General features: G+C 36.4%; 6 protein-coding genes across 7 annotated transcripts in view; 4 read left to right on the top strand and 2 right to left on the bottom strand.

The window, feature by feature from the left end:
- Positions 1–393, bottom strand: part of LOC110410373 (proline-rich receptor-like protein kinase PERK1) — a 3000-nt gene extending 2607 nt beyond the window's left edge. Inside the window, exon 1 of the mRNA XM_021420024.1 lies at positions 325–393. Within this exon, the coding sequence (XP_021275699.1) occupies positions 325–393 (69 nt within the window). The remainder of the gene's footprint in view (positions 1–324) is intronic.
- A 3151-nt stretch (positions 394–3544) lies between these two features.
- On the bottom strand, positions 3545–8436 carry NYC1 (NAD(P)-binding Rossmann-fold superfamily protein). The gene is made up of 10 exons (XM_021420738.2): positions 7908–8436; positions 7476–7554; positions 7240–7375; positions 6965–7039; positions 6676–6868; positions 6156–6224; positions 5348–5487; positions 5043–5165; positions 4593–4785; positions 3545–4122 (listed from the first exon to the last, which is right to left on the bottom strand). The coding sequence occupies exons 1-10, from the start codon at positions 8277–8279 to the stop codon at positions 3937–3939; spliced, it is 1566 nt and encodes a 521-aa protein (XP_021276413.1). The 5' UTR covers positions 8280–8436; the 3' UTR covers positions 3545–3936.
- Positions 8437–12010: 3574 nt separating this feature from the next.
- On the top strand, positions 12011–15843 carry LOC110410846 (AAA-type ATPase family protein / ankyrin repeat family protein). 2 transcript variants are annotated; one of them, XM_021420742.2, is made up of 7 exons: positions 12011–12498; positions 13623–13733; positions 13882–13980; positions 14090–14200; positions 14292–14595; positions 14727–14866; positions 14968–15843. In XM_021420742.2, exons 1-7 carry the CDS (start codon positions 12361–12363, stop codon positions 15502–15504), a joined length of 1440 nt encoding a protein of 479 aa, XP_021276417.1. In that variant the 5' UTR covers positions 12011–12360; the 3' UTR covers positions 15505–15843. The 2 variants fall into 2 exon arrangements, with proteins under 2 accessions (XP_021276417.1, XP_021276418.1); XM_021420743.2 differs by lacking the exon at positions 13882–13980.
- A 266-nt stretch (positions 15844–16109) lies between these two features.
- LOC110410847 (thermosome subunit gamma) lies at positions 16110–19565 on the top strand. The gene is made up of 5 exons (XM_021420744.2): positions 16110–16633; positions 16751–16788; positions 17977–18247; positions 18360–18646; positions 18917–19565. Exons 1-5 carry the CDS (start codon positions 16286–16288, stop codon positions 19356–19358), a joined length of 1386 nt encoding a protein of 461 aa, XP_021276419.1. The 5' UTR covers positions 16110–16285; the 3' UTR covers positions 19359–19565.
- Positions 19566–22357: 2792 nt separating this feature from the next.
- Positions 22358–24996, top strand: LOC110410841 (putative polyol transporter 6). The gene is made up of 2 exons (XM_021420737.1): positions 22358–23096; positions 23254–24996. Exons 1-2 carry the CDS (start codon positions 22862–22864, stop codon positions 24615–24617), a joined length of 1599 nt encoding a protein of 532 aa, XP_021276412.1. The 5' UTR covers positions 22358–22861; the 3' UTR covers positions 24618–24996.
- A 691-nt stretch (positions 24997–25687) lies between these two features.
- LOC110410845 (putative polyol transporter 6) lies at positions 25688–27713 on the top strand. The gene is made up of 2 exons (XM_021420740.1): positions 25688–26042; positions 26270–27713. The coding sequence occupies exons 1-2, from the start codon at positions 25904–25906 to the stop codon at positions 27655–27657; spliced, it is 1527 nt and encodes a 508-aa protein (XP_021276415.1). The 5' UTR covers positions 25688–25903; the 3' UTR covers positions 27658–27713.

Here is a 27713-nt window from a genome sequence, read left to right as displayed (position 1 = left end):
AAAGGGGAATAAGGAAAAAAACTGGTGAGTGATAATATGGTAGGGCTGCAACCTATTCAATATCCCAGGTCTTTTCTAAATATAAAATGCAATGACAGAAATAGAATCCAATACCAATATATCAAGAAGAGCCAAAACAATCAGAAGTTTCCATAAATAACCATGTAATGGCTTAATATGAAAATCTAATGGAATCAATCATGGCAGATTGTTTGGGATTAAATGTCTACATCCAATCAGTAAAACCCCAACCAAGAAGGCAAGGAATTGGCTTCAAAAGTCTGGCAAATGAACACTGTGTGTCCTTAAATTCAAAAATTTCACGTTTCTTTGTTGAGCAATGATCACAACAGCTCTAAATTTTCCAATCCCAGAGTCTTTTTCTGGAGTCATGATAACGCAAAGAGAAGATTACCTCAATGTGGTTTTCCACTTACACTGCCCCCTCAAAGAGGCAAACAGATAAAAAGATGAAACAAAGTTCATATTTAATCCTCAACTATTTTGGCCGCGTTGAAACTTTCCAATGAGGACAAGGACAAACAAGCAGCCGAAATCATTTCTTCGTCAATGGCTCTCAGTGCCGAAATTACGGCCTTAAGCATCTTTCATTTCTGTCGTATTTTTCCTTAAAGGGAAATTACGATTCAGCCTCTCTTAGCAGGTGCTCAGCAACGTTTTTGCTGTCAATTCTAGAGTAGCCAATTGACATTCAACGCATACAGCTGACAGAATGCTGAGAATTGCAACTTTTATACTTTGATTAGCTACAATGGGTTTGAGTAGCTTTACAAAAATGGGCTCATGGGAGAAAGATTGAAAATGTTAAATGCCCAATATGATAATGATTTTTCGATTGAAAATTTCTTGTTACATTGCTTTCAAAAGCACCGTAATGAAAACAGCAGTGTAAACGACGTGAATGGCTGCGTCAGGAAACAAAAATGGTTATCTGATAACAGCATTGAGATTAGAAAAATACATTTGTAGATGAATAAATGTAGGTAAGTCAAGGATTAGGTGAAGCCTACTACATAAATTTTGTACAGTACATTTTTTTTTTTTTTCAAATTTGAAACGTATTTAAGGGGATAGCTGTTACTCAAAGTAAAAGACAAACCAGCTGGAAACCAACAACGAATTGCAACATTAAGATGGAGACATGATCCCTAATATTTAAAAAATGATACTACTAGGAATATTATAATGGAAGAATTCTACAGGCAAATAATTTCCTTATTCCAATTGTCGTTTTGGATCGTATTGTCAGTTACAGACTTCCAGCATTAATATTTCTCGCGAAAACTATGCATGCAGTCTAACTCCAGTATAAACCTGAAGTTCCATTATCGTGCTGTAACTTTAAGAAGAATTTTGATTCTTGAAATTGTAAATAGATTACTCAGAATTTATATCACAATGTACATACGTAATTTCTCTACTGATTTTCTCTAAACTTACATTAGCATATCTGTTAAAATCAATCCACTAGTAACAAGCACAATCAATCGCTTCTATATTTTAATAACAATCAGATTAGTTTCTTGTGGATTAAAAATTTGATTTGGGTTTTTACATTCGGAGGATCATGGAAGAAGTAAGCTGCCGGCTATTGATTCTAAATATTCGGTAGGTGAGGCGGTGGAGACTGGAGAGATGTGTTCAAACCTGCATGTGAGGCTGCAGGCTCGATAGGATAGACTCTAGATAGTTTTGACTTGACAATATCAAAATCTACAATGCCTGCTAAGTGCCAGCCCAAATATCCAGGGAAATTAGAGAACATTTAAAGATAAACGAACAAAACCAAGATATTTTCGTGCAAAAAACTGAAACAAATTCCATTAATTATTGGCTTCTTATATTTATTTCCAGTTTAGCAATAGCTATCAAATGTCAATATTTCCTGTAAATTATTGGGCAGAGAGATTGAATCCTGAAAAAGGCTTCAGCTTAGCATTAGGGATGTCTCGAAAATTTTTAGCCTTACATGATGAAGGTACAAAAGTCACTTTTTATCCTTCTGGCTTCCTCCTCCATTACAGCCACTCATGGTGGGCATGTACATTGAGCCTTGATGCTGACACTTTTTCAAGGTCATTTTCTCCTAGACTCGGAGCTTTTTTCCTTTTCATTGTTTTGAAAAGATATATGTTTTTTTGTAATTTTAAAAAGCCAATTTTCTGCTGTCTATGAATATTCTTCATGCTCCAAAATTGACATGGAATGTAATCTGTGAAGGAAAATTGGGATGGCATTTGTTTACTTTTTGTGAGAGAAGGGCAAAAGTTGAGAGGTCGTGAGGGGCCATGGTCAATCACATGGCCCTGCTATTTTTATATTCTTCTCATGATTAGTGGCATGACATTCGCTGCTTTGACAAAAGCCATTTATTCAGTTCAATCCAGCCATAAAACAAATAAACAAAAATGAAAAGAAAAGAGAATCCTGTCAAGGTTCTACATTCTTTTCCTGTGAAGAGAATTAAGCATTAAATTGGTTCCTTTAAGAGTAAACCTTTGGAAACAGGAAAAAATTAAGGTTAAATCAGTTTATTCTAAGTTCCAAAATTGTGTAGTTTAACTTATCTTTTCCAACCTTTCGTTCTTTCGGCAAGCCTATTTGTTACAAGTTGCAAAGATTATTTTTATGATCAATTACTTTTCGGCATCCAAACCCTTTGATTTGGTGGGAATAAATAGCTATTCAGCCATTTGTAATTGGTTGATTTCTTAAAGGTTCCTCAGATTAAAACACTTAATTTCTTTTCCGTATTAGACTTCCATGGGTTCAAGAGAGAGAGAGAGGAGCAGCTCCACAAACCATAACGAAGGCTAGCATGAGTAACCTACGGTATGTTGGCGGTTATAACTAATAGTTCATTGAACCAACGCATGCAAAGTTGGCGTCAAAGCCATTTAGCCAATGAAATGGAGTTATGCTAATTGTTATATTAACGCTTTTAAAGGTGTGAATAATCATATGATCAATGCGGATTCTGTTTTTTTTTTTTTTAACTTGGATGAGTTCATAAAAACATATTGTCCTGCATGACAGACAAGACAGCATATCATTTACCTTCTGCTACCATTGTCTTCCAAATGGTTTCTTAAAATGTGCGTATGTGACCAAAATATTTGTGTCTCATTGAACTTTCCGGTTATTGTGTTGGAAATTCGCAGTTCACGGGTGGAAGTGACAAGCTGGATCAGCATGTCCAGGCATCCTGGAGAAATTTTGATCAGAACTCCAGGTTTTTGGCTTCGAAGTGATAGTAAGATCTCCGTCCTGATGGGTTTGTGCCTTTTCCGCTATTTGTTTAGAATGGCCTTCGCTGCTTAATTTTTTCTCTGGACAAATATCCACCCCAAAGGGGGCGACTCCAAAATAAACAAGAAATGCCTTTTAGGGCTTGAATGAAAGTCCTTTGGGCCCTTTGCACCTGGACAAGGCAGTAAGATGCCTTTCATTTCATAATTTTGAATGCGGCCTGGGGGTAAACAAGTAGAAAGTCGTGGGCTTTAACGTCTACTAGTAGCCAATATGAATAAATAAAGGATCTAAATTTCATTACAATTCAGTCATTAAATGTATACAGGTTGCAGGTATAGGAATAAAGAATGCTTCAATAAAAATCTAATGTGTGTTTTCTTGTGTATTCAGAACCTACAAAGCTTGTCCCAGCCAGTGCTCATATACATGGAAGTCCAAACATTTGGACTCATGCTCTAAGACCACCGATGAATTCTCCAATTGTTAGATAATATGCATATCCTGAGAGGTTGCAGGTGAAAAAACCAACCATGCAACGGCTGTTTACACTTTAGAATCGTATCATACGTCACTTCTACAATCACAGGCATCCTACTCAGCTCCTTGACGAAGAGCACTCCTATAATGTAGTCTTGATGCTTTTAAATTACGACTGTTTAAGTCTCAGGTGCCAGGATACGTGCTGCCCGTGCTAGAAAGGATAATGAAGGCACAAACAACCGAAAGTGAGAACACAGACACCCAAGTGTTTTCAGTGTACATATCCATCGCATCTGTAAAGGAGAACTGAGTACGGTTTTCAGCCCAGTTGCGAATTCGGTCTGCCTCTGCTGCATATAATGCCCTACCCTGCAGTACATATTTTTGCGTTAAAAAAAATGGGAAAGTAGTAAAGAGGGAAGCAGTTTAATCTCCCAACAGTTCAGATACCAAAATGATAACACCACATTTCATTGAAACACAATCAATTCAAGCAAAAGGAGGCTTTCAAGCCAGAAACTGCGATCAGAACAAGAGACCATGCAGCATACAGAACTTGAAGAAGTGGCCTAAGCTTGGTGACATCGTTTAACTCTAAATATGAAATTTTCACATAATTATGAGGCTGGCTTTAGGTGTAGTGTAACAGAGTAACTTTAAAGTTTGAATTCTCAGTTTATCCAATGCAGCTGAGTTAATTAAAAAGGTTTGAGGAACAAAATTTTACAGTCGAGCGGAAACATTCCCTTAGTGCAGGATTCATTAGCTGCAGGATACCATTTTGTCTTCAAAATTGCAACTATGTGACAAAATGTCTTCCCCCAGAGAATCAAGGTTACCTGTTCATCAAACCATCGACCTTGTCGAAGCCAGGCAGTGACTAAAGCCAGTAATATCCGAGGTGGGGTCAAGTAGTTGATGGCCTTCCCTGTTCCCTTTACAACCCGCATTCGTGGAACTAGACTTCTAGCAACAGTTTCAGGAAGCTCACAGATAATGTTAAACATTTGTTTATTCTTTATGGTTGAGCCACTGTTAAAGAGCAAAAGAAATATTGAGTCATGTTAGCACATTTACCAAGTGTTAAATATTTGTATCATGCAAAACATAATGACAGTGAAGGACTAGTCAACCAAAGCAGATTGGAGACTGCCTGTTTATCAAGTTTAGTTAGTCAAATTACACGCTCAAAATAGGAACATAACAGTTGCAACCCCCTAAAAGAATGAGTTGAACTAGCCAACAGTAAAAAGTGAGTGCCTCGAAAAATTCAGGACATTCCAACATACCTCAAGAGCAAATCTGTAAGGACCATGCCTGGAGATGCTGTATGGATCCCCACTTTAGATCGCTTGCACTCCTTCAAAAGTGATGCATGAAGCTGTCTAAGACCACACTTCGTTGACCCATATCTAGAAGTTTGAGGAGATAAAAGACAGTGAGAATTATTATTAACTATTAAAAACATCAGAACCAAAAATGTTTTGAGAAATGTTAAAACAAAAATTATCAAAAGTATTACAGGTGCAAGATAATAATGGCTGCCCACAAGAAGAAGAACTAGCTCCAGTAGTGGTAGATAATGACAACTTACACAGCAGTCAAAGGAGTGCTAGATCCCCCAGAACCTGCACCATCCATGTTAAAAATGTGGCCCCCCTTTGGCTGGTTTTTCATGATGCACATGGCTTCACGAGTGCAGAGAATAGAACCAACAAGATTTGTTGAGACAATCTACCACATAATCAGCTAGTCAGATACAAGCTACTGCCATCTTCTTCATTTTTTTTTTCTTTTGAGAAGTAAAAAGAAATTTTATTAATAACAAAGGATTCAAAATCCATCACAACATAAACAACCAAACTTAGCACCCGGCAATACAGAGTAACAAAAAACAGGTGTGGGAACAGTAAAGATTTCATTTGCGGCATTTTGACAAACACCCTAGAGCAAAGCCAATCAACCCACTGAAATGGGCATAGAAAAAGCAAAATTCCATCTCAAAACTGACAACCCATCTCAAGAGTACAAACAAGCTCAACTCACCACAAGCTTCCATCAAAACTTTAATGCCTCCTCCCAGAAAACTGCCAGCTTGTTAACCATATACATTGTACTAAAAGGCCATTCCAGCAACTAGATACCAAAGTGTGCATACATGTGAATAAAAGATTTGTGTTACACACACTAATTAGAATGAGAGAGAATCAATTGCTAGTTGGTTATTGGTTAGTTTGATCCTTACACTATACACAGGCAGTAGCAATGAAAACAAATCACAAAGGGCAGGAACTAATAACTCAATATCCTAGAGCCTACCTTTTTACCAAAGCTTACAAGTTTTGAGAAGATGCAAAAAGGTTAAATTTCTCAAGTGGCAAATCCAACAAACTTAAGGATACCTGTTTAATATCTTCATCACTGAACTGTAGCAATGGTCTAAAACCTTTGTTAGTGCCAGCATTATTTATCTGTCAGAGTGTTCAAAAACAAAAAAAGTATATCAGAATCTGACAAAGCATCATAATTTGCAAGAAAATGTGGAATTCAAGAATCTCAAATGTTCTTTGTCCAATCCCAAGCACACAGGAACTAATCTTGCAGGTAACTGGACATATAACAATGCCCATAGTCATTATTAATAGTTCCGCGTAAATTGTCATAAGCTGAGCATCTATAAACATAGAATATGAAAATATAGCAAAATCTTTCAGACAGAACAATAATGTCCATTTGTCAGAAGCAACAATTCCACATTTATCATAAGGTCATTCAACTTGAACCCAAGTTTAACCTAATACCATATCCTAAAAGCATCAACATGCTAACATGACATTGTGGCACATGTCTTATGTGTGAGTGCATGTGCACACGCAAAGAGAGACGAAGGGAAAGCTACAAACATCAAGTTAAATCACTCACCCAAATGTCAACAGAACCAAGTTCATCAATGGCAAATTTGGCCAATTTTTCAACATCATTGGCATCACAAACATCACATGTTATGCCAACCACTTTTGCACGTTTGAGATCCTTACTAGATGAGCCACCTGCAGTCATACCTTCCTTGAGGTTCTCCTCGAGTTCTTTGATGGTCATGTCAACAGACTCAGGACTGTCTTCATAAAATCCAACAAGGATAATGTGTTGTGAGAACTGTACTGATGAAATTGTATCATAAACTAGGGAAAATTATCATTTTGTACTCCACCTGCGAGAAGCAACAACCACTCGATCTCCTGAAAGAAGAAATTCTCGAGCAAGTGCTTTTCCCAGTCCCCTAGTGCTACATCAGGCCAGTCAAAAAGACATAACCACAACAGGAAAAACATAAGTTTCCTGCATCACCAATTTAGTAGGAACATATCCGTGTAAAATTTTGTTTACACCTTACTAAATATTATTTCCGGCCTTAAGTGAAACTGATAGTAAAGCTTACCAAAGAAATTTAAAATCAAATATCTTTTTGCAGACCATATATTGTACCTTCCAGTTATAACAACATTTCTTGGACCAGCTCGACAGTGTTCATCTAGAACCATATTAGCTCCAATCATCGTTCCAATGATAATCCCTCCAACCCAGCTATACCAAATCAGTGTATTCATCTGACTGTCTCCACCTACAGAATTTGAACTTTCAGAGATTGATCGTTCTTTTAAAGAAAAAAGCATCTAAATCAGTTCAAATATCCACAAGTACTAAGATGTACTGTGGCTAACCTGATAACTGAAAACCAGTCAAGAGTATCACTCCAGTGCTCAGCATGGTCACAATATATCTTCCTATTTGCATAGCAATCTGGCTCATGAAAGAAGCAAAAGGTTAAATCCAAGTTGTACTGATGCTTATACTGACCAAACTTGGATAACATAATTTTGCAAACTTTTAGAAGCTGATAGCCCATATCAGCCAATAACAAAAACCCAGTAAACCATATATTTCCATAAATTACTTGAAAATAAAATTTTAAAAAAAAACTTGAAATACCTTTTTTAACCATTTAGACAAATTCTAGAATCGGAATTCATTTAAACAAGCATAAACTCACTTACCTGACCAATTATAAAGCATAATAAAAATATTTGAACTGAATTATATAGAACAAATTCCGTAGGGAACCAAGAGAGGGATAAATTATAGATATGACTCACCGAAGAGAAAACTTCCTCAACTTTAGCCACAGCTTTTTCATATTCATCTTGAGATTGAGAACCAAACTTACTGACCCCAAAAACAGAAGATCTCAAAGATTTCCAAAACCCATCTCCTTTCTCCAACTTCACTCTGTTTTCCTTCACATCCCCATACTTTCCCTCACTTTCCATCTCTTTCTCTTCCACTTCCCTTCCATCTTCTCCCCGAAACGACCGACACCTTTGCACGTACACCCCATTACGGTTTCTAGTTATAACGGGCAACCGTACAAAACAACCCCCTTGAAGCCAGTTCCGTTGTTGTTCCTTGAAACAAAAGTGCTGGTCTTTCTGGAAAGTACATAAGTGAAGCTTTGTCACTGCCGCCATTTTTGTATGATATTGGAACTGAAAACTGAAGATTCAGTTCCAACTTTATTGGCAATGAAAAAAATACTAAAATTAATCTTTCCTTTCGTATAATAATTTTCTCTTCTTCAAATTATCCCATTTATTTATTTTTTCTGTCAAGTTTTTACTTTATATAGGTAAGGTAATACATGTGTCATAAACTTTAAAAATATCGGGGAGATAGATTTGAAGCGGGTCTTTGGCGGAGCAGTGTGATGACCACACGTTAAAGAAACGTAATCTGCTGTACTCTTGGTCGACACGTGGCGTTGTGGGTCGGCGTTTTCTTGTCGTATTTCGTGGTGTTAGGAGCAGGGGATGGGAATGGAGGGTGACGCTCTTACGCCTTAAAATTTTGGCTTTCGGGTTTTGGCTTTGGGCGGTTGGGTTTTTGGGTACTCAATCGGTTGAGTAATCCAAATAATAACCACTAACGACAAGCGAGTTACGACTTTGGGACTCAATTTTGTTAGTTGACTGACTGTGGGGATGAGTTGGCGATGAAGAACAGAGATGATGACGACCAAAGCAGCCATACTTTAACCTTCATCTAGTTTTGACAATAATGGAATAGTAATTGTCAGACAAGAATCAAATTTCGAATTCTCCTGTTTAAACTAATAAAGCCAATTCTGTTCGAGCCTTTTGTTGAACTTAAAGCCTGACTTTTGTTGAATGTAAATCATGTAGAAGGTTTTAGATGGATAAACACAATGGCAGATGTTTTTCTCGATGGTAGTTCTTCGTGAGAGGTGTCTATAGGCTGGCTTAAGCGGCTTCAGTCATACTAATTCAATATATTAGTGATTGAAAAAATCAATCGAATATTTACAAAATCCCCAGAAAAACATTCAAAACCTTGTTCTCGCATTTGGAGTAGAAAATTTTGATTTAGAATTTTATTACTTATTCTCTTTGTTTCCCTCTAGAGAACAAAAATACCGAGAAAATTCACACCAAAAAGTTGAAAATTGTGATGCTCAACATAATAATTTTGACTTGAAATTAAAATAAAAAGACAGTTTTTTAAAAGTAAATGAGCCATAACATAATAATTACTTGGATTAAACAATTTTAAGTTTTTTATAGACAGTAGAAATTCATCATAATCAATTAATCAAAATAAGATTTTGCAGTAGGTTAAAATTATCATATGCACACAAAATGCACCTCAACAACACTAAATAATATAGTAGGATATTATTTGTTGTTCGCTTGTATTAATGTCATCGATAATGATAATGACTATTGATTATTGTTTCACTTTTAATGTAAATATTTGTAAAATTTGAATTAATTGTAACGACGTGAGGCTTAAAAGAATACAAGTCCACTTTCAAAAGTTTACCTTGATTATTATGTAAATATAACTTAAAGAAAATAAAATATTTATAAAATTTATAAACTATTTAAGAAAATATAAATTAATTTATATTTTATTATATTTAATTAAATTTTTATATTTTTATTTTAAGTTAAATAAATTATTTTATTTTTATTTTGAATTAAATAAGTTTTTATAATTAATAATTATCTTTGTTAAAACACTATTTATCATTTTATATCGTATGATGTTAACGTGATATGTTAACATATCATTATTAATTATAATGTAATAAATTAATATATTATAATTGATGATAATATGATATATTAATTTGATATGATAATATTGATTATTTAATATTTTTCATTAATGTTATATCAATGTTATATGAATATAAAATAATAAATGATATTTTGATTAATAATAATTAATTCATAACTATTTATAAAAATTTATTTAATTTAAAATAAAAATATAAAAATTTAATTAAATATAATAAAAAAGTTCAAATAATTGCAAATTTTATTCAAACGTTATACTTTTAAAAAATCTATTAATATGCATTAATTCTACACGTTTTCCCAACTAAATGCTTAATAGACTGCTCGACCCGTGACAGTGAAAGAAAGATTGCATTGTTGGAAAGAATGATTTAAACAAAATAGTATTACGTACTGCATACTTACAAAGAAAGAAACCAAATAACAGACAGCCTTTTTCATGCATTTGTTACACTGGCCTCCTTTACTTACCTACATGGGAACGATTAGAGATCAGCTGGACAGCAGGTCATTATTTCCACTATTTAGCTCATAAGTCATAATCTACTGTGTTGGTCCCTCCAATACTAAGCCAACAACTAGAATCGATAATTTTACACGTGTCATTAAGATAATACAAAGTTAAACCGATTTAAATTTTCTACAATGATATTTTTATTATAATAAAACAGATTATAATATGAAAACATTCATATTTTACCTGCATTGATATATTTAATCCGTTTTGTATAATTCTGTTGATATTAGAATCGCGTTAATAGATTATAATATAAAATATTTATATTTTACATGTATTAATATGTATTATCTGTACTTGATGCGTTTAATTAATCTTATTAACAAATTAAATCATATTACTCAATATATTTAATCAATTTAAACTCATTTTTTGAATTATTAATATTTTCAAAATGCATAAAATAATTCATTATTCACATTTTAATAATTTAATTGTGTCTAAATGAATTAATCATGTTGTGCCTAAATAAGTTAATTATATTTAATCGCATTAATTAATCATTTCATGTCCGATTATTTATATAATAAACATATTATGTTTGTATAAAATATTTTTGATACAATTAAATAATTATATTATGTTACAATGCTAGTGCCCGTTTCAAGCCTCCGGTTGGACAAGTTAAGGTTCGTACGATGCCGACATCACGAGGAAATGTACTCTTCAAAAAAAAATAAAATTGCGCTATGTTTGCACCAACGCATTTATTTGTTACATCTTTATCTTTACCCAACAAGATTAGATAATGCTAACATTAAGTATCAACCATATTGATAACCATTAAACTAATTCCTCCCATTATCAAGATTGAAATTAAAAAAAAAAAGAAACTAAAAATGTCCCAAAAGAAAACAGTAACAAATGCAAATATTAAATCTCTACCTTTAAAAATTGTACTTAATATGTTCAAACCTTACTGTTATTTGAATTTCTTATTTTGTTTTAACTCTAGATATTTAACACATCTTTTAATTTTTTTAAAAGGATTTCAGTAGTAAAACATAGGTAAAGGATCTATTTTTAGATATATACCAATCAAGAATTCTTTCATTTTTATTTATTAGCATAAAAAACACGTGATAAAATTTTGGTATAAATCAGATGAATAGGATAAGATTTAATATGGTATATATATGCTCATTCTCAAGGATGAACACTACTCACTCTTTTTTCACGTGATACACGATGGATACATGTTTTTTGATGCCTAGTCCTGTTTCCAGAGGAAAAAAAATACAAGTATTTGATAGAGATAGTAAGAAATAAATATGTTTATTTCCTCTCAAATAGTTAAAAGAAACTAAAAACATATTAATAAAAGAATTTAATGGTGAAATATTAATCTTTATCTTTAAAATTTTATGCTATTTATACATAATATCATTTATTTTTACTAATAATTAATTAAAAAGTTTAGCATGTCATTAAATTGAAAAAAGATAAAGACATTTAAAACTTGAGTAAAATATAGGCAACAATTATTTTATTGTTTGGGAAGAACCAAAACTTGGTTAAGAGTTTATATAAAGTGCTACACTATTGAATAAAAGAATGGATTTTGGGATGTTTATTGACAGCTTAAAAATAGGTGGCCACCTGGTGGGCGGTGGCAACTGGGAAGCTAACTGGTGAACCAGAGGGTCGCAGCCCACAGTAGAACAAAGGGTCCCAAACCCACACCACGAAAAATCCGGAAAACAAAGAGTATATAGGAAAGAGCTAAAAAAAGGAAATGTCAGATTCAGACGCGGGGGAATTTATTGCCACCTTTGACGGCCGATGACTCCCTCTCCCAACTAAAATTCCTCTCATTTTCTTTCCATTTTCTCTTTCGTTCTTTCTTTCTTTCTTCTTCTCTCACTTTTCTTCCACAAAGAGAAAAAGAAGAAGAAGAGAAGGTACTCGTTTAAGGTTAAACTATATTTCTAAAGGATGCAGATGGGTCGGGATCGAAGGTCAAGATCTGCCAAGTCCACCACCATTCATGGGTTTGCTCAGTCTGGGGATCTTGTTGGTCTCCAGAAGCTGCTCAAGGACAAGCCCTTTCTTCTCAACGAGAGAAATCCTGTTGTAAGATTCCTCCTTTTTCTTTTTTCTTTCTAAAAAATTCTTTTGATCTTATACCATTTTGTAAATGACGCATGAATTTGGATTGTTTCGCCTGCATTTTTAGCCATAGTTTTGGTTCTGTTCTTGATGGTTTAACACAATTTATTAGCGAAGATAAAAGAAAGATTTACATTTCTTTTTTATTCACCCTTTTTTCTCCCTATATATTTTCTTTGGAAATGCAGATAATAGTGTCCATAGCCGACTAATTAGATCTAGCGGGGACTTGGTTGGGCTAGAGATGTCAGTTTCTTTTAATTAGGTATAAAAAAAATGTAATGCATCGTTAATATATGTCTTAATTAGTTGTTTTACGAATTTCAGTTACATAATGCAGGTTGTTATTAATGTTATTAAATGTATCATTATAAAAAAAAAACATAGCATCTTATTTTAGCAAATAATGAAATTTGCTCCAGGTCCTGTAACCAAGGTAATTATTGTACAAGGGAGGTTGAGGGTGATGAACCCATAGTTATACAGAATGATACATGGAGTGGAGAAATGGGTTAAAGATGCAGTTTGATGTAGCATCAGTTCATTGTAAGCAAGCATGACGGTCTTTTTAATTATTTGTTGATGCAAAATTCAACCTATTTTAAAGTTGGCAGTGAAAAGTATAACTGTAAAGGGCGGTTATGACATGTTGACTGTGAACATGATAGAATCCGACACAGCATGTTAGGCGATTCTGAATTGCTGGATAAAGCTCTCTTAGATCTTCAGCTCCACTTGATATTGTACTGCTTCATTTGCTTATAACTAATCCTTTTATTTGTTCAAAAAAGGAGGTGCAACAATATTGTTTCCCTGTTTTGTTATAATAATTTGTTACCGATTTTTGTTACGTTCTTTTGCTTTATCCCTTCAGTTGTTTCTTGGTCGTATGGGCTCATGGCATATACTAACTGATTCATTGTTGATTTTTAGCTTCTAACAGTGAGATACTTCTTATGTGCTTAATTGCTACAATTCCTCTAAGATTTAGAGAGATTGAATTGAATGCCTACCACAGATATGTATAGTATTCGGAATCAATTCCTTCTTATTCTTAGGTCTATTGGTTTCATTTGGTTTTCATGCAGATGGCACAGACACCATTACATGTTTCTGCTGGGTATGATAGAGCTGAGATAATTAAATTTTTGCTTGACTGGCAAGGACCAGAAAAGGCGGAGTTAGAGGCCAAGAATATGGTATGTAAAAATTTTATTTGTTTTCACTATTTTTTCAGCTAAATATGTTTATCTGGTACCTGCTTGAAATTTTCCTTTGAAAACCTAGTAGAGCTCCTTGTTTAGGACCTTTTAGAATCCTTTGTGTTCTATCTGTTGACTTTTTCAGTATGGAGAGACTCCATTGCATATGGCAGCCAAGAATGGATGTAATGATGCTGCAAAGTTGCTTCTTGCTCATGGTGCTTTCATTGAAGCCAAAGCTAATGTGCTCTTTCTTGGATCTTTATTTCCCTTTAATTTATGTGGATGATTAGAACTGGCTGGGAAAGTTTAACTTCTATTGAAGATTTTCTACTTCCATGTCATTTATGCAGAATGGAATGACACCATTACACCTTGCTGTTTGGTACTCAATTCGATCTGATGACTATGCAACTGTCAAGACACTGCTTGAGTACAATGCTGATTGCACTGCTCAGGACAATGTAATATTCATCCATAGACTTGGTGTATTTCATTGTGCTTGATTTGTCTTATTAACAATTCGTGACAGTTGGTTTCTCTTTTGAATTGCAGGAGGGTATGACTCCTATAAAACATCTCTCAAATGGCCCTGGAAGTGAGAAGTTACGTCAACTATTACATTGGCACCTTGAAGAGCAGCAAAAGAGAAGAGCACTTGAAGCATGTGGTGAAACAAAGGCTAAGATGGATGAACTTGAAAAGGAGCTGCTGAATATCGTGGGCTTGCATGAGCTCAAAGTACAACTTCGTAAATGGGCAAAGGGGATGCTCTTGGATGAAAGGCGCAGGGCCCTTGGGTTGAAAGTTGGTGCTAGAAGACCTCCTCATATGGCATTCCTTGGAAATCCTGGAACAGGTAATTGCTATTGGATTGCAAGCCTCAAAATGAATTACTTGTCTTCTAGTGATACTCCATAAAACATGCAGTTTTTACACATCTTATGATGTTTCATAAGTATGTATAACAGGATGATTATTATTCAACAGGCAAGACCATGGTAGCTCGGATTCTTGGGAAATTACTCCATATGGTTGGAATTCTACCTACTGACAAGGTAACAGAAGTGCAACGGACAGATTTGGTTGGTGAATTTGTTGGACACACAGGGCCGAAGACAAGGAGAAAGGTGTTTCCTTGTGCTTTTTGGGTTTTTTTTTTTGGTGCTTTTCCTTGATCAAGGCTAGTCTGCTGTCTCATATGAACTAATTAGCAAGTGATCATGTGCAGATCCAAGAAGCAGAGGGGGGAATTCTTTTTGTTGATGAAGCATATAGATTAATACCTATGCAAAAAGCAGATGATAAGGACTATGGATTGGAGGCCTTGGAAGAGATCATGTCTGTAATGGACAGTGGAAAAATTGTTGTCATATTTGCTGGGTATAGTGAACCAATGAAGCGTGTAATTGCTTCTAATGAAGGGTTCTGCAGAAGAGTGACAAAATTTTTTCATTTCAGTGACTTCAATTCTGAAGAACTAGCAATGATTCTCCATATCAAGATGAATAATCAAACAGAGGAGAGTTTGTTATATGGATTTAAGTTGCATAGTTCTTGCAGTTTAGATGCAATAGCAAGATTAATAGAGAGAGAAACAACAGAGAAGCAGCGTAAGGAGATGAATGGAGGTTTAGTTGATCCAATGCTAGTTAATGCTAGGGAGAACCTAGATCTCAGGCTCAATTTTGACTGTATAGATGCAGATGAACTGTGTACCATAACCTTAGAAGATCTCGAAGCAGGCATCCGGCTTTTATCACAGTGATACAGGGTTTCAAATGAAGCTGAGAAGCAAACTATGTTCTTTTATCATTCTCTAGTGACCTCGATGGGACATCAAATCACACTAGAGGCTTTATTCATTTTATTCCTTTGAGGATGGTTGCAGGTGCTGCTGAAAACTCAGAAGCTGGTGGGTGGGCTTATATATTAGGGAGCTTATTCTTGTACAATTTTAATTTTCCTACTATTTCATTCCTTTGTTGCAACAATTGATTAACTCTCAGATATCTATTCTTCCCTTAAAGGGCATTATTTCTGGGTCATGTTATAGGAGTATTCATTTGTTTTACGGCAATAAAATCTTTATTCCAGCATCTCTGGATGAATGCTTGGGTTGTTTTTAACGAACTTTCTATACCTGTTGTCTTCATATTTTGTTTACCTTTGACCGACGGAGAATATGTTTTCCCTTCAGAAATTGAGTGAGAATTGAATATATATATATATATATATATATAGAATACTATTAAGGAAAAATACAAGGGCAAAAACGTACCTTGTGTGCTGTTTGTAGCACTGTCGTTTTCACATCAGATGCATGGCTTTGTATTGGCAAGTTAATCAGGTTATGTTCCTTGCCATTGTCCCAACAATTGCGATTGACCAGTTTCACTTTCTTTCAGGAAACTAGGACTTTGCCTTAACGTGCAAAATGCCACAACAACAAAAAACGAAGAAGATATTTAAAAATAAAAAACTATGAACCAGGTTATATAGTGAGGAAAAGAAAAAGCCCAATCCTTCTCGTTCTCTCTCTGGCAACCATGGTTTCGAGCTCTCTTTCACTTATCTCTTCCACATCTTCATTTCCTTCGTGCTCTAACCCTGATTCATCTTCCACGTCTACTTCTCCTCTGCCTATCTCAATTAAGCTCTCCAAGCCCAGTACCAGATTCTCAAAAACCCACAAATACCCGTCGTTGAAGCTTTTGAGTTGTTCCTCTAACGAGTCCGTTGAAGATGGGTCCGCGGAGCAGTTTTTCAAGAACAATTCGATAGCGGATTTCATGAGATTCAAGAGAGGGAGTCACAGAGGCAGCGGCGAGTTGCAGACTGCTGTTGTCAGCTATCGTAAGAGGTTTCCTTGGTCTATTCTTTACCCTTTTCTTCGGGTACAAATACAATCGCTCGAGCTCCGGTTCTAATTCTGATTAACCTTATAAAGAAGTAGTGTCTTTCTCTTGCTGGATTCTAATTGTGGGATTTTCTTTGCTTTCTTGATGGGTCAGGTTGATTTGGTCTCAACGATTCATATCGCGGATAAAGAGTATGTTTGTCTACTTCAAAATATACTTAATGAAATTACCAGTAATCTTATATTTTGTTTCTGTCTTGATTATGCATTATGGATGGAGGGTTGTGCTTAGTTATCTGGTTTTCAACTGACTTCCTTTTCCCAAAGGAGTGTAATATCCTAATCTAAAGACGATTAAACTTGAATGCATTGTTTAAAAAGGGGAAGTAGAAAAGTGGATGAAAATATCTGGTTGATTATAAGTTATGGAGTGAAAATGAATGAAGTTGAGTGTCTTAGGATAGTGAGTCTCTGGCTTTGTATGAATGCACTTGAGCAGCGATGAAGCAAGAGGTTTTAGTTGGCTCTCTATCAAAACTATTCTACGGTTCGGATATTTAAAAAAAATTTAAACCGAACCGCCCTATTCAGTTTTTTAGTTAAAAGAGTTTGCATTTGACAGTGAATGACAAAATTTTAAAATCTTTTTGTTTTGAAGAATGCAATTCATGTGAGGAGAAGCAATAAATCACCATTAAATAATAATTTACAAATTTGCAAGTGCAGCCTTTTGGAGTTTTCAAGGAAAGAATTTACCTTTCTTTGACCTTTTATGAAGATTTATTTTTCAGTATTCATGTACTATTTAGATAATTAGTGTCACATGAGGTTCGGCTCAAGTTTATGTGCTTTTTCCCATATTCAAATCTGAAACTGAACCACACACCTCGGTCAGTTATTTTTAAAAACTACAACCGAATCTATTATATAAAAATCCAAACTGAATACATCAGTTTGATTGAGTTTTTGATTTTGTTTGCTCTGCCCTAGTGGATGGTTATTAGTGAGAATAATGTTAAAAAATAATTATAGAAAGGTAGGACTCTGACACTGCTTATATCTTGCTATAAGAATATGCTGTATGGAAAGGCATGGAAAGGTGATTGTATTGACTAATGAAGCCTGCTGATGAAAAACTGAGTTTTGGTCTGGCCTGCCTGTATAAAGAACAACAAGAATATGGTAAAGATACATATATTTTTTTTTCTTAATATTTCTCCTGGAAACCTTCATAGGAGTATGATGGATTGAGTTTGTGCACTCTATGACAATTTCCTTATGGACGTGTGGCTACAGAATCTAGTTGCTTGTAACAACTTCTTTATTTCTGCTTGAGTGAATTTTCTGTTAAAATGCTTGAGTTACGAATCTTGTCTGTAGATACTTTGAAACCCTTCAGAAGGAACTTGCACCATATGATTGTGTTCTTTATGAGATGGTGGCCAGCAGGGAGAGTTTAGAAAATAGAAGAAACCCTGCAGCAGCAAAAAGGCTCAAAAGTTCACGTTCCCGAGGTTTCAACATTCTGGGTTGCATTCAGCGGCAGATGGCTCGGATACTTAACCTTGATTTCCAATTGGATTGCCTTGATTACCAAGCTGATAATTGGTACCATGCAGATCTTGACTATGAGACCTTCAAGTTACTTCAGGTTAGATAAAAGTGATTGAATGTTTTTTATCATCTGAATTCTGAGGTCAATTTTGTAGTCAACAATAACGTATTGCTTCTACATCTAATGTTCTTAATTGTATTTTTTCCAGCTTGAGAAAGGTGAAAGCTTCTTCACATTTGCTCGGGATATGACCCTTAAATCAACAAAAGCTTTAGTGCAGCCTGCTTCAATCCCAGATGACCTTGATCCTTGGAGATCCAAGCTGCTGTGGGCTTCACGTGTGCTACCTATGCCACTTGTTGGCCTTCTCATTATTGGTGGTGTTTGTGCGGATGTGGGAAGTCAGGCATCTGATTATCCAGAGCTAGAAGCTTTATCAATGCTTGACTTCGGTGCCGCTATGAAGGTTTTCCTGGCAAAGCGAATAACTTCTGAGTAAGTTTTGGCAAAAAAATTATACTTTTTTATTAAATGGGTTTTTCATTTGCTTCAAGATGTGATGATAAATGATATCTTGATTTATGAGAAAACTTATTTTCCGGATTTTGGAGTTTCGTACATTTTAGATGCTAGTAGCTATGGTATTTTTAATTGGGCTAGAAAAAGAGGCAGAGGGTAGTTTTTGCATTTGAACATGAGTTCCTACGTATCAATTTGACTAGAATTGTTGACAAGAGAATGATGCAAAAATACAATTTTGTGAAGGTTCACACAAGTGACAGCTGATGTGGAAGAGAGATCTGTTATTATCGGCGAGAGGAACAGAGCTGCTATAGAAGTACTTAGGAGAGCTATTGACGATGGTCACATTAAGATAGCTATACTGTATGGGGGTGGCCATATGCCAGACCTGGGGAGGCGCTTAAGAGAGGAATTTGACCTGGTTCCTTCCCAGGTACAGTGGGTAACAGCCTGGTCAATTACAAAACGAGATCTTGAGAGCAGCTCCCTTCCGTTTTTGAAGACAATGGCTGAGGTTTCTGGCTGGCCATTGAACCGATACCAGACATTGGCATTGCTTATTTTCTCTTCAGTCCTTGCATTGGATCTCTGGTTTTGGGAACTCTTTTGTAGCACTGCAGTTAACTGGATCTCAGAAGTAGTTTCAGAAGTTGCTCAATATATAGATAATGCACAGGTGATGTGAGTCTTTGTTTGATAAATTGTTTCGATCAACATTCAACACGGATAATGGCAACGTGTTTGTGCCTGTGTAAATATGAACACTTATTTTACAGATATAGCTGATCTGAAAATTGTAGAAAATGAACTTTGTGAATTCATTCATAGAGGAAAAATAAACTAATTGATTAATAGGTGCCCTCCACTTGGGGGCATCTTCTCTTTGTTACTAGTTCTGTACTACATGCTTGAATTCATCTTCCAAATTTACTTCTTGTTGGGTTAAATATTGATTTTGAAAATGTGCTTTCCTGGTGTCCCTCATAGACCAAATGGAATAAGCACCAAAAGTAGCATTTGGCTACGAGAGAAAGCCAGCCAAGGCGACACCTGACATTTCTTGGCGGTTGCCGAAAACGGTAAGCTGACACTTGATATTGAGGTGTCATGCCAAGGCGTAAACACGTCTTCCCTGATTCACTAAAGACAATAATCAAAAGCTTTCTTACTTAGGAATTTGAAACACAAATTCATAGGCACCAATTCACTCTCCCTTTTGTTGCTTGTTTAAACCAAAAAAGGAGTGTCATGTGTGAGTTAATTAAGATTCCTTGTGGTTCATAAGCGAGCAAAAGTTTCAAGAAAGAGCACTGATTTCTCACCTCAGCTTCTCTTACAGTCGATAACTGGAAAGATTCCCTTATTTTACGTTGTTCTTTTCACAAAACATGTTCCTTGTTTCTTTGACATTTACCAACAATCTTCGGGCAAAGGCTTCTCTTTAAAAGCTTGTCAAATTTCATGTATACAAAACTCTTCTACTTTTTGCTGCCAACAAAGCTACTTCACTTTGTTAACAGGTTTGTGTATTGTAAGCATGCAGCATTGACTAAATTTATAGTTTTAATTTTTTTTTTTGTCTTACTTACATTAAGTTTAAATTTTATTTTTTTTTGAGTTTTCGTATTACAAAAATGGGTAGCTTTGAAAGATAAGTAATGCTTTTAAAGTCTTAGAGAGAATATCTTGTAATTCTGTGTGTTGGAACTACGGTGGATGTGGGCAAGTATGTTTATGAGAATACCGAGAGAGTGTAGTATAAAAGATCTTTGAATTGGATGAGAAATCAGTAAGAGAAATTTTATTGTATTTCAATTTTTCAATAATAAATGAACTGTTTCACCTGTAAATGTAGACAAGTAATTGAACCAAGTAAAATTCTTGTGTTTTTACTTGGGATTTATCTTTATTGTGTCTTGTTCAATTTTCACGACGGTAATTTTAGCTCCAAGCCATATCAATGCACTTTCTCCATAACTAGCAACTTGTACATCAATGGAGCTGTTACTGTCGCAAATCATTCAATGTCTGGAATGATCATTCACTGGCTCTTAGGAATGCCAGTTTTCTCACTAGAAAGCAAAACATCTCCTTTTGCGTCTGTACTTAAAATGGTATTTCACAACACAACACCCTGAGCTGTCGTCAGGAATTTTTTTAATTATCCCAATGGCTTTTTCCTCTTTTATAGAACCTACAATTTTGTGCAAGCGACAGGGAGGATAAGTTTCAGGACCAAAAGCAGTAAAAATATAAATATATGCCTCATCATGGCAACTCTCTTCCATCTTACCAGTCTCTGCATTCCTTAGATCACCAATATCTTGTCTATCTCTTCTCAGTTTACCTTCTTGCGTGATTGAATTTTTCTCACAAAGAGGATTGAGGGGGGGTTTTGGCAAGCAAAATTTCAGAATCTGAAAATCCCTGTGAGGAGGTTTGCATTTTTACGCAGTCCATCTAATTCTTTGATGGTATGGTTTCTTATTTTCTCGATTGCTTCTGATTGCCTTGATGTTTTATCCGGTCTCTGACTCTCAGTCCTTTTTGATCGTTTTATCTTATCTGCCTGGTGGATGGTGTTGCTAGCTTAAATTTGTCCATTGCTTGCCAGACTCTACATTGTTGATATTGTGATTGGAACAAATTCATAACAGTCTAAACACGATGTAAAGCTGTTTATGTTTCTCTTATAATTAAGCATGTTTAGGTCTTTACTTAATCTAACTTTAAAACAACATTTATAACCAGCAAGAAAAAATAGAAGGTGGTCCATGAGAGTCTCGATTTCCCTTTTGTTGTTGAAACCACGAGTTTCATTTTGTTTCTGCTTCGAATACATATGTTTAAGGTTGTCAAAGTTATTGCTCTACTTTTTTAGGTAGCAAAACTTAGAATCCTTTTCAAATTTGGGCTATAAGTTGATCGCACTAGCTATATGTTCTGATATGAAAGATCAAACTATTTTCCAAGCCATAATCATAATTGGAAAAGAAAAAATCAACAAAAGAACAAAAGTACTCACTATGGATGATGATTCCTGTTTTCATTGCAGCGATTGGTTTCTACTGAGCCCACCTTCTGAAATATATATAAGAGGGAAATATTCCTTCTGAGATTTGTGTTCACATTGGCTTAGTGTCAATTTGTCGCTACTCATTCTCTTGGGAAATGGGGATATGCAAGTATTAACAAAGTTTCCACTCTGCTACTTGAAAAGCTTGCCGGTTCCTGCCTTCCTAGGATTCTGACTCAAGGGCAGCATTTTGAAGACATCAGAATCTCTGAGGTTTAGATACCCCACTTCCCTCCTTCATTTTAATATAGTTGTAACACGAACCAAAATTCCGGCAAGCAAGCATGCCGGCAACATTTTGGGTCCATTGTTTTACAAATATATACTAATTGCAGAAGCTTATCTGTTCCTCGTTGAGTCATGCCACGTTCAAAATGAGTATAAGACAATTCCGGAAGATTACTACCAAAAGCAATGAGGTCAGCTAAATCAAATTTGACAAGTATCTGATCCTAATTGCTTTGATAATATCTAATCCTATATATTGCTTATTCATTGAAACATAATAGATCTATTTGCTAGTAATTAACAACTACAAAGTCTTAACATCATAAGGTTGGAAGGAGCTGTGGTTGAAAGGCCTTTTGCCTACTCAAATCAGATAGAAAAAGTTGACTCCCCATAAGCAATATCACATGTGGAATCGTACCTATTGATATTCTGGCTAGCATTCGATGATTACACCCCATTCGATGATTACACCCCACCACATCCTCAAATCTTCAAATCCAGCTCAGCAGAAGAGCCACATCGTTTTCATGATGCTGTTATGACTTTGTTTTTATTTAAGTAAAGAGGCTAAAGACAAGCAGACATGTTATTGTTCGGTAGTTCATTAATTTGTTGTTGGATAGTCACTACAATATCTGTTTTTTAATACTTGCATAGCAGGAGTCGCGTGCCTGGCTCAGGCCACTAGGAGAAAAAGTAGCTTTGACAAAAGCACTTTCTGCCCTTCTACTCAACTATAAATATGCGCTGGTGTGATAAATATTTAAACTGTTTTGAAGTAGGATGGTATGGATGTAAACCGGGTTGAGGTTCAGCAGTAAGCACCAGTCTTAAATGTTCCAGGTTTATGTTTCAGCCTTCTGACAATTAATTCTCCAGTCATGCAACTCAGTTCTTCTCAGGAACTGGACAAACAACATCACTATCATCTTCTTCGGGATTCTGATCTGCAAAATGAGAGAACTGGAAGAAAGTGGCAGAAAGAGGTCCCTAAATCTGAAACCCCAAAAAACAAGTTACAACCAGATGTCGGTGGTCGTAGGCGGGGCCGTTTCAACAAATATGCTCTTGCGGGTGCTATTCTTGCCTCCACAAATTCAATTCTACTTGGCTATGGTGAGCGATTTTGAATTAGTTAAATTGAAATATTAAATATATGCGCCAGGTCTTACTTCTGAGTTTTAATCTCCGCGCACAAGAAAAGCTAGGTAAAATCGAGTACTAATCTAGCAAAGTTTCTGGTTATATTTTGGGCAAATTTTGTTGCTTGCAGATATTGGGGTGATGAGTGGAGCAGCGCTATATATCAGGGACAATCTCAAGATCAATTCAACCCAAGTAGAGATCTTGGTGGGTAGCTTGAATGTATGTTCTTTAATTGGCTCACTTGCCTCAGGAAAAACTTCTGACTGTCTTGGCAGGCGTTATACAATAGTCTTGGCAGCAGCCACGTTTCTGATAGGAGCATTTTTAATGGGACTAGCACCATCTTTCTCTTTCCTCATGGCTGGAAGAGTTGTAGCTGGAATTGGTGTTGGCTACTCTCTTATGATCGGTCCAGTCTACACTGCAGAGATCTCTCCAGCCATGACTCGGGGCTTTCTCTCTTCACTCCCTGAAGTCTTCATTAATGTTGGAATTCTACTTGGTTACATCTCCAACTATGCATTGTCTAGTCTTCCAGAGCACATAAATTGGAGACTAATGCTAGGACTAGCAGCCCTGCCAGCCTTTGCTGTTGCACTAGGAGTCATCGTGATGCCAGAGTCCCCTCGCTGGCTTGTCATGAAAGGCCGATTGGTGGAAGCGAAGCGAGTTTTAATCAAAACATCAGATTCTGAAGCGGAAGCTGATATAAGACTCGCTGAAATGGCAAAGGCTGCTGCAACTTTAGAACAAGAACCATCTTCAAGTAGCTGGCATGGCCAAGGGGTTTGGAAGGAGTTGCTACTGAGGCCCTCTAGGCCTATTCGACGAATTCTCATTGCTGCCATTGGTGTTAACTTCTTTATGCAAGCTTCTGGCAACGATGCCGTTATATATTACAGCCCCGAAGTGTTCAAGGACGCTGGAATTCACGGTAGGAAACAGCAAGTCGGTGTTACAGTCATCATGGGAATTGCCAAAACATGTTTCGTTTTCATATCTGCTCTTTTCTTGGACCACTTTGGAAGGCGGCCCCTCTTGTTGTGGGGCTCAACAGGGATGGCTATTTCATTAGTTGGGCTAGGACTTGGCTCCAAGTACCTTCAGCAATGCTATGACAAGCCAGCATGGGCCATCGCCTTGTGTGTAGTGGCTGTGTGCGCTGATGTTTCCTTCTTTTCGATTGGACTCGGACCAATCACGTGGGTCTACTCTTCAGAGATTTTTCCAATGAGGTTACGAGCCCAGGGTTCAAGCCTGGCAATATCAATCAACCGGGTGGTTAGCGGGATTGTGTCCATGACATTTCTAAGCATTTCAGAAAAGATTACATTCGGGGGAATGTTTTTTGCACTTTCAGGAATCATGGCGGTGGGTACAGTTTTCTTTTACTTCTTTCTGCCTGAAACCAAAGGCAAGAGCTTAGAAGAGATTGAGATTCTTTTTGAGGATAAACCTCTTGATGGAAACAATAAAGGTCTAGCTTCCTAATACAGAGGTGCTTTGCCCACAAATTGAAATATGATCTGTAAACATCTTTGTTTAAAGCTGGGTGCATGGTGTTGGTGGAGCTTTAAGGAAAAAACTCCAAGCATTTAGAACAGACAAAGATATGGCTTTCTGGGAAAAAGTCAGTGAGATGATACAGGTAAAATGTCACAATTCGATTAAGCTTTTCGAGTCTAGAAGTGTGGACTTACACATTGATACACAATTGGAAAAGATTTGGAATTTTTTTTTGGCACGTGAAGAAAATCAAAGGTTGTCGCCAAATTCCTTGGTACTTCACTTAGTCGAAATACATGGGGATTGTGTAGTATATATTTTAAATATATGATCAGACTTAAGCATATATCCTATGCTTTGTATTTTTTTTTTTAACTTGTTTGGTTTGTCAGGCTGACAGCTAATTTAATTATGAAATATATGTATGTATAATAAATACATGTATATATATATATATACTAATAGTACTTATTAAACACGATAAATATAGCAAAAACTTATATTTTTCGTAGTAAATATTTTGAAAAACTCATTAGTGGTCATATAAAAAGGACAAATTATTCTTTTTATTCATGGAAAGAAATGCTTAATTCTGCACTTGGAGACACATGGCTTGATCTTCTTAACCACAGACTTGACAAATTTTCCCAAATAATGCTTTACAGCATCTGTAAGCTGAAATGGTTTGCCCAAGCCATGGTGTGATTGATAATTGTAAACTTCCAAAACTAAATTTCAGGTCTACTTGAAGGCCACCAGCTAGCCAGTGGTAATCCCATTTTCCTTTTTCTAGTATAAAAGAAGAGTGCTGTGATCATCTAATTGTGGGCTTTATTCATCTTTAATAGTAAGATAATCCACATTTTTATTTAGTTAATGGTTTTGAAGTCCCCTGGAACAAGTGTGTAGGCCTCCAATTGCCCCTTGATACGTGAAAAGGGCTTTTACTTGATCACTATCAAATAGATAGAATTTTCCATAAAAGAGGAAGTGTTTTCATTTTTAGAAGGACAAAGAAGAGAGTGCCAGCTCATGACCGAAGGGTATCTCCACTGCCAAGTGAGAACGTGTTCTTCATTCCTAGCATAATGCCTAGCTATGCATTTCACGCAGTTTGAGTTCCATTTGAGATCCAAACAAACTCCATGGATACTACTTCAACTAACCCCTCCTTTCAGCCTCGCCAAACTTATCTTCTTCCAAAAGTACCTGAGGAAAAAGAAACATAGAAGTGGAAGGAAAAGCATAAATTAGCTGCAGAGGAAGCTGAAATGGACGCCAATGAAATGGAATCCCAACAACACAGGGCGGCAGGTGATGATGACTTTGGCCGTGTAAACACTGGTCTAAACAAGTACACTATTTTTTGTGCTCTTTTGGCCTCTACGAACTCTATTCTCTTAGGCTATGGTGAGTCCGCTTTCAGTTGTCTCTTTTCTATTCCTTTTTTTTTCCTCCAAAAATTGTCAAGAATCCATGTAGAGACTAGAGATTAATTAAATGCGTTTTAATTAGTAATCAGAACCCAAAAAAAAAAAATTCATGCTTGTTTGTTGTTTGTGGCATGCCTTCAAGCCAAACCCCTTCTTCTCCATCAATGGTACTTTTGGGTGAACTGTTGTGTATACCTTTTGCAGATATTGGTGTCATGAGTGGGGCAGTGCTTTTTATCAAAGAAAACCTCAAAATCTCATCAGTTCAAGTAGAAATCTTGGTTGGTAGCCTGAATGTACTTTCACTCATGGGCTCACTTGCCTCTGGCAAAACCTCAGATTACATAGGCAGACGTTACACAATTGTCCTAGCAGCAGCCACATTCCTGGTAGGTGCACTTCTAATGGGGTTTGCACCCTCTTTCTCATTGCTCCTAGCAGGCCGCATAGTTGCTGGCATTGGCGTAGGCTATTCCCTCATGATTTCTCCTGTATACACAGCTGAAATCTCCCCTGCTATGAAACGGGGGTTCCTCACTTCCCTCCCTGAAGTATTCATCGTCTCTGGAATCCTCCTAGGCTACATCGTTAACTATTCTCTATCAGGTTTGCCCCAAAACATAAATTGGAGACTGATGCTTGGCTTTGCAGCAATACCAGCTATTGCCATTGGATTCGGTGTTACAGCAATGCCAGAATCACCTCGTTGGCTTGTCATGAAAGGGAGAACAGATGAAGCAAAAGGGGTTTTGGTCAAAGTCTCGGATAGTTGTCAAGAAGCTGAATTTAGGCTGAATGAAATAACCAAAGCTGCTGCTCTGGATATAGGCCAATCAGCTTCTTCAAGCAACAATGAATGGCGTGGCCAATGGGTATGGAGAGAACTTCTATTGAGCCCATCAAGACCCGTCCGTCGGATTCTTGTTGCAGCCATTGGGATTAACTTTTTTATGCAAGCTTCTGGCAATGATGCTGTCATATACTACTGCCCCGAAGTGTTCAAGGATGCTGGCATTCACAATAAGCGACAGCTTTTCGGTGTCAATGTGATCATAGGAGTAGCCAAGGCTTCTTTTGTGTTGATTTCGGCTCTTTATTTGGACAAGTTTGGGAGACGACCTCTTTTGTTGCTAGGCTCAATTGGGATGGCGGTGTCCTTGGCTGTGTTGGGCATGGGTTCCAAATTTCTCGAACACTCAGAAAGCAAACCTTTGTGGGCTATTATTGTGTGCATCGTGGCTGTCTGCGCTGACGTTTCGTTCTTCTCAATTGGGCTTGGTCCAATCACATGGGTTTATTCATCAGAAATATTTCCTTTGAGGCTACGGGCCCAGGGCACAGGCCTGGCTATCTCAGTGAACAGGCTGGTGAGTGGGGTGCTGTCCATGACATTTCTGACAATATCCAACAAGATAACATTCGGAGGAATGTTTCTTGTGCTTTCCGGAGTAATGGTGGTGGGCACATTGTTCTTTTATTTCTTTCTTCCAGAGACCAAAAGCAAGAGTCTAGAAGAGGTATGGGCACTATTTGAGGACAAAGATAAAAATGATGATGGTGAAATGGGGGGAGTGCAAATGAGAGAAATTTGATGCTGTTATGCTACTATTAGTTAGCCACGGTTAAAAGGATTGTACTTAAAACTAGT

This window comes from Theobroma umbraticum, unplaced genomic scaffold, assembly GCF_002168275.2.
Source record: "Theobroma umbraticum cultivar Fairchild unplaced genomic scaffold, ASM216827v3 scaffold_56.0, whole genome shotgun sequence".
NCBI classification, from domain to species: Eukaryota; Viridiplantae; Streptophyta; class Magnoliopsida; order Malvales; family Malvaceae; genus Theobroma; species Theobroma umbraticum.
This window is presented reverse-complemented; position numbering and strand designations above follow the sequence as displayed.